Genomic DNA, 6,991 nt, shown 5'->3' with positions numbered 1-6,991 from the left:
GTTACTAATAAAAATTCTTTACCATAACGTATTTTATTTAATGTTGATTTTTTTTATAAATAACATTAAAGTAAATATTCATTAAAACATTTTTAAAATTATTATTTCTTTTTTATATTATGTATTTCTATATTATTTTTGAAATTTAATACTTTTTAAAAATAAAATATAATAAAATTGTTATACAAATAACATTATTCTATTAACTCCTTGTAAAAATACAAGGAATTTATTATTAACTTGAATATATTATTACATTAAAAAATTCAAATATTAATGGAACAATGAAATCTTTTATTTTAATTAAAATTTTCACATATTCCAATTTTATTTGGATATGTTCTTATTTTAATTGTGTGGTACAATAATAATATCTCATATAAGTTCCTTTATATTTTTTCTTTCTTCATATAATATAAATATAATATATGTTTATACATACAACAAAATATTTTCGTTGTGATTAAATAGATATATCACCATGTAACCAATAAAAATAATACATTTTCTTTGTAGTGTACTTCCCAAAAATCATTAGATAATAAGAATTATACAGATAGTATATTAGATCTAAGTAATGATATATTTAAATTAGTAAATGATAAGGAAAGAAAAAATGCAGAATTAAATATTATGTTATTTGAAAATGGACATAATGATTCAGAAAATTCTAAAAATAATATTCAATCAATATATTACGAAAAACAACAATCATTAAATGAAGATGATAATAGTAAAACAGAAAATTATGGAAAGAATGAATCTAAGAATAAAAACAATTTAACAGAAACATCCAACAAATTATTCAAGAAATGGATATGTGCTATATGTAAACCGTTCAGAACGATAGATAATGTATTTGAAAAACGACTATATAAGGTATTCAGTCATATATATAATTACAGGCAATGTAAAGATCCTACACAAAAAAAAAGTTTAAAACGTTCAGCATATAAGTATATTGCCTTAATATTTGTTATACCAGGGATGCTTTCAATTATTGGATTTATATCACTTTTTTTATCGTCCTCTTTTGTTGGCAATGAATTATATTTAGCATTATGTGGAGAGAGTTATGAGAACGGGGGTGAAACCTTAATAAAATTTATGGAAAATTATGGGGGTACAGATATATTTTTGTTAGTTATATTATTAAGTATTTTTATCGTTGTTTATATGCTAGTAAAATTTATAAAATATTCAATTAAATTAGGAAGGAATGAAGTTAAATCTTAATAATAATATATGCATTTCTTTCAGGAAAAACGTGCTTCAGGTAACCAATAAAAACATACGTTATACTTAATGAAAATATATAATTAAAAAATTCCCTTGATACATATATAAATTTTATTAACATATATAGATAATAAAAAAATAAATATTGATACAAAATGGTAAAAAGATATGTATTTAATATTAATAAATTTTTACGATATCATATATTTGTTTTCGTATTAAAATGTATACTTTTGACCTAATTTATTATTACATTTTAGTATATATATATATATATATTTTTTTTTGTTTGTTTCTTTTTTTTTTGTTTTCCATTAAATTGTGTTATTGATATTTATTAATTTTTGCAATTAACATATACGCTTTATATATATAAATTATGTATTTATATGATTTAGGCAAATTTTTATTATAAAATACATATTATAAATTTAATATATAAAATTACAATTGATGCAACTTATGTAGTACAATAGTTTTTATTATTAACAAATGTATTTTACATTTTTTTTATTATTTTTTTTTAATATTAGACATCAAAAACTGCTATATATATATATATAAATAATTAAATTTTTATTAAGCACAACTGAAATAAATATATTAATTCATGAAGTAGCATAATTAAGTATATATACATATTTATATATGTGTTCTAGTTTTTACACTTCACTACAAATACATTAGATTTTAGTGTTACTTAAAGGAAGAATATTAATAAATAGAGAGTGTGTTGAATACTATTAATTCTTTCATCTTTTTAAAGCTTAAAATTTGTATTAATTAAAAGATATAATAAAGAAATATTTTTTTTATAGGTAGTGCATAAAAACATGATATATTTTTTACTTGTTATAACAGTTTTAATAAAATATTTTAGAAAATATGCAATATATATTTAAACATATTTTAATTAAAAATTGTTATGTATAAGTTGTCCCATGCAGCAGTTTTCCCAATAATTTTTATTTATTAAATTTTATTTTTTGCAGACTGAAATAACTTATTTAATCTAATATTAATATATGTTTTAAATATGTCGTTTACACTTTAAAAATTATTTTTTAGAAAGTTAAATAACACATGTATACTTTTTATTTGTAAAAGTATAATAAAACCTATGTAAAATTAAACTAACATATACGGACATTATTGTATTTGGAGAGTTTAGATATGGCTAATGCGAGTTTTAGAAAATTAATTATTATTATTTTGTTTTATTTCTTTTTTTTTTCTCCTTTTATTAATTTGTGAATGTTAAGGCTTAAATGATTAATAGTGTAATATCCTATTAATATTTGCATTTACACATTTTCAACTAACATGGATATTTAGTTATAATTATGTTAATTCAATATAAAATACAACAATATTCACATTAAATGTTTTCAATTATAATATCAAAATGTTATGGGAACATGTAATTTACGTTTTATGTAAGGTGAAGTCTGCATTCTTTTCATCATAAATACACCAATATGTAGCACTTGAGATATAGCCATTTGTAAGGGAAACACCATAATTAACTATTAAATTTATAAACATATATATTTTTCACAATGTTATAATTATAGAATTTAAAATATTTATTCTTTTACATCATAAAAATTTAATTCTTCAAAAAGAAAAAAAATAAATTACTTTTATAAATTATTAATAATACATAAATGAAAACATTATGACATTATCACATCACAGATCAACAAATACACTAATACGTCCTTAGTAATAATACATATATTTTAAATATATATTTATTAATGAAATATATGATTATATTTTAGATTATCAGTTTATTTTATATTATATATCTTAACAAAATATTACATATTTCTTTTGCATTTCGTACTAATATGTATACTTCTTATTTATAAAAAACATAATGTTACTAATATATGGAATTCATATATAAAAATATATAGATAATTTATAAATATAATTATAAGTTATTACTTATTCACATAAAAGAGGAATAATAATAAGGCGAACAATTATAACTTGTTGATAATATATAATATCATTAATTTATATAATATAGTAAATTATTATTATTAACTAATAGAATGCTAATTACAACGCTATTACTGATTAAATAAAATGTACCAAATTGAATATATCTTATTAATAAAAATACAAATTCGTAGTAATATATAAAAAGTGACAAATATTGAATTTATATAATTCCTTTAATTATGAAATATTTTATTGAATTTATCCCTTTCCCTAGAGATAACGCTTATAGAAAAAAGCGAAAGGATATAATTTACCCTATATTAATTAATCCTTTTTGCATAAGTATATTATTTAAATTTTTATATATAATACTTTTATTTTTAAATTTTTATAGTGCATTATATAATATAATATCTATATAAGGAATTGTTTTTAACAATTTTATTAGCCACTATGCATTAATAATATATAAAATAAGTAAAAATTTTTGTGAACATCTAAATAATAATTAAGGTATTATGTATAATAAAACATAAATTACAATGTATTATTACTCAAATTAGGAACAAGCACTATAACAAATTAATGAAATAAACAAGGAGACAACTAGCTAAAGTATAAAACAAGGCACTCATATATTTCCATCCTTTTAACAAAATTACCGCTAATTTTTTATTACTTATGTCTCATATGAAATATTAAAAATTCTTAATTAGATGACATTTTTTTCATATAACGAACCGACTGTCAAACAAAATTGCGAATTGACTTATTTAGTTAAAAAATATAAAAGAATAATCAATTTAAATATATAAATAATAAATCTCATAACAATAACTAAGGTAATTCTCTTAACTATTATACGATTTGTCAAAATTATTATCACTCATTATTATATTTTAAGAATTGTTTCTATCTATTATTTCAGATATAGCAACAATTAATGCTAAATAAGATCATATACCCAGTAATTCAAACGCAATTTTAACATATTATTATGAAAAATTAATTGATATAGAAAAATTACATTATAAAAAACTACACATTTATTTTTTTTTTACTATGGCTTTATAAATATCAATCTTTTTGAACAGTTTATATCTAGGGTTAAACTTTACATACAAACAAAATTAACCGTTACATATAAGAACATATAATAGAAAAATTACATTTTAAACTATATTTATTTTTCTGCCTTAATGTTAGTTATCTAAATGATATAATGATATGTCACATTTTCTTTCATATTCTATATTTTCAGTAATTATTCTTATATGAAATGTTGAGACATAATACTTTAAAACATAACAAGATTAAGAATTGTGTAATCTTAATAAGACTTAAAAGAAAAATATAATATCATAAAAAGAAAAAAATAAAATAATAAAGCTATATATTTTATTATAGATACTTAATATATGAATATGTTATTATTTTTTTATTTATAACATAAGTATATTGTTGCTATACGTATCATACTTAGGGTCACAGAAAATCATGTAAAAGAACTAAGAATTTCCTCTTAAAAAATATTTTTATTAAGCAAAAATTATTATGAAATTATTTTTTATACTAAAAATATTTTAAAGTTTGTTATTCATTTTTTCTCGAAAAAATTATTCTAATTAATTAGTAAAGCACATGTATAAAAATTCTACTTAGAGAATTCACATAATGAGTTTAATTTTAAAATTTAATAATGTTATATCTTTGAAAAAAAAAATATATATATATGGAAATAAAAGCAAAATATAATCAAATATATAATAAACTACAAATTTATTGAAACAAATAGTAAAAATATAAATTTAATAAAATAACAAAAACAAAGACACATAAGCGATTTCCGACATATATAAAAAAAAAAAAAAATCATTGATTTTAAAATTTACATTTTTCTATATTTATATCAAACTAATTATATAAACAGAGAAAAAATATGTAAATGATCTATACTCATTAGGAGATATAAAAATAATCATAAAAAAACTTTTTCGATAAACGTTAAAAAAATATAATGCAAGTATAATGTACATAATAAATATTTCTTACTCTTAAATATATAAAATTCCATATGTATTAATATAAATCCATTCAGTTAAAATATTTACAAGGATAAATCTTAAATCTAATCTTAACAAGTATTTAAAAGGATTTTTACACATATTTGGACTTGATATGATTAAGACAATTTTTTTTTTTTTTAAATTAATATACATAATTAAGCATTAATAATATATTGAATATAATGCTAAATCACCTAAAAACAACGAATACACGATAGTCCTTTGTAACTCGTATTTTCTTGTTAAAATTGGAATTAACGCCTTAGGGATATTTTTAGTTTATAGGTTGTATGTATCTTCTAATTTTTTGTACATTATTCGATCATTATCCGACAGCTTTAATATTCTAATTTCGTATATTCTATATAATTTCTTTAAATTTTTATGTGATAATAATACTGTACTTTTTCTTCTTGGTTTTTCTTTTTTCATTTGACATGGGTCTCTTAGTTCTTCAAATTATATTTTAAGATAATTAACATATTTTAATGAATTAGACGGTTTTTTATTATTTCCTTGTAATTTTTCTTTTAAAAGTAATCCTATTTGTTTGCAATTTAAATCAATTTCTTCATTTAATAATGTTCTTACTTTTATATCTAATGTATTATTTAGGTTGATTTTCTTAATTCATGATTTACCATACTTGTTTGTCTAAAAATAAAGTAAATATTTAATATTTAAAATAAATATACGTATTATCTGATAAATAAAATAATAATTTTAAAATGAAAATTCAACATTATAAAAAATGTATAGAATTTATTGAATATAATAGTTATTCTACCTCATAGAAATACGGACATGTCCATATTAATACGCAAAAAGAAAAAAATTTTTAAAAAATAAAGAATTTATTCTTTTGTACTATCATGTTGAATTTATATATAAATTCTAAACCTTTTTTGATAAAAGAATTTTTTTCTATATAGTTTTTTTGATAATAATCAATAGGATAAATGCTATAATTTGTTCGTACTCTTTTCTTTTTCTTCAAAATTTAAAACTTTTTAGATCTCTTTAATTAATGTTAATAATAGTAACAATTCATTTATAAACAGTGAAAAAATGAGTTAAATAAAAATATTATACTAACCTTTCTATGTAAAAATATTATAAATTGAATCAATTTTAAAAAACCATTAAAAAATATTTAATTATTATGTAATAATTGTAAATGTACATGGTGTTAATAATTAATTACAGAAAATTTGTTTATATTTATGTATTTTCTATTCATATTAATAAATTGATTTCTTAATTTTTTTACAATAATAATGTATAAATATAATAACATTACATGATATAATTATATATACAATAACGTTTTTTAAAAAATATCATTTAAAATTACTCTGTTATAATTAAAATACCTAAAAGTATTTTGAATTCAACTAATATTATATACATGAGATATTTTTTAAAATAATGTGCTATAAGCATAATAATTAGAACACAATATATAAATAATAATAGTAATTTAATAGAATTTAATTTATGCCCATGTGACATATATGTATTAATATAACTGTATATATCTTACAAAATTGTTTATTGAACTGTTAAGGATAAAATATATATTTAATTTTACATTTATTTTTATATTATATAACATAAAATATTGTTATATATTTTTAAGTAATTTAAAACATTAATTTCTTATGTGCACGATGGTTAATGCTCCTTTAATATTACTTCAAAATTTTTAATAAAACATTATATGAAATAATATT

At 18.0% G+C, this 6,991-nt stretch overlaps 1 protein-coding gene across 1 annotated transcript; it reads left to right on the top strand.

The window, feature by feature from the left end:
- Positions 1-284: 284 nt before the first annotated feature.
- On the top strand, positions 285-1,236 carry MKS88_000578 (uncharacterized protein; the record flags this gene model as incomplete). Its single annotated transcript, XM_067216942.1, has 2 exons — positions 285-359; positions 517-1,236. 2 exons carry the CDS (start codon positions 285-287, stop codon positions 1,234-1,236), a joined length of 795 nt encoding a protein of 264 aa, XP_067075813.1.
- Positions 1,237-6,991: the final 5,755 nt, after the last annotated feature.

The sequence above is a fragment of the Plasmodium brasilianum genome, chromosome 1 (genome assembly GCF_023973825.1).
Source record: "Plasmodium brasilianum strain Bolivian I chromosome 1, whole genome shotgun sequence".
Taxonomy (NCBI): domain Eukaryota; phylum Apicomplexa; class Aconoidasida; order Haemosporida; family Plasmodiidae; genus Plasmodium; species Plasmodium brasilianum.
This window is presented reverse-complemented; position numbering and strand designations above follow the sequence as displayed.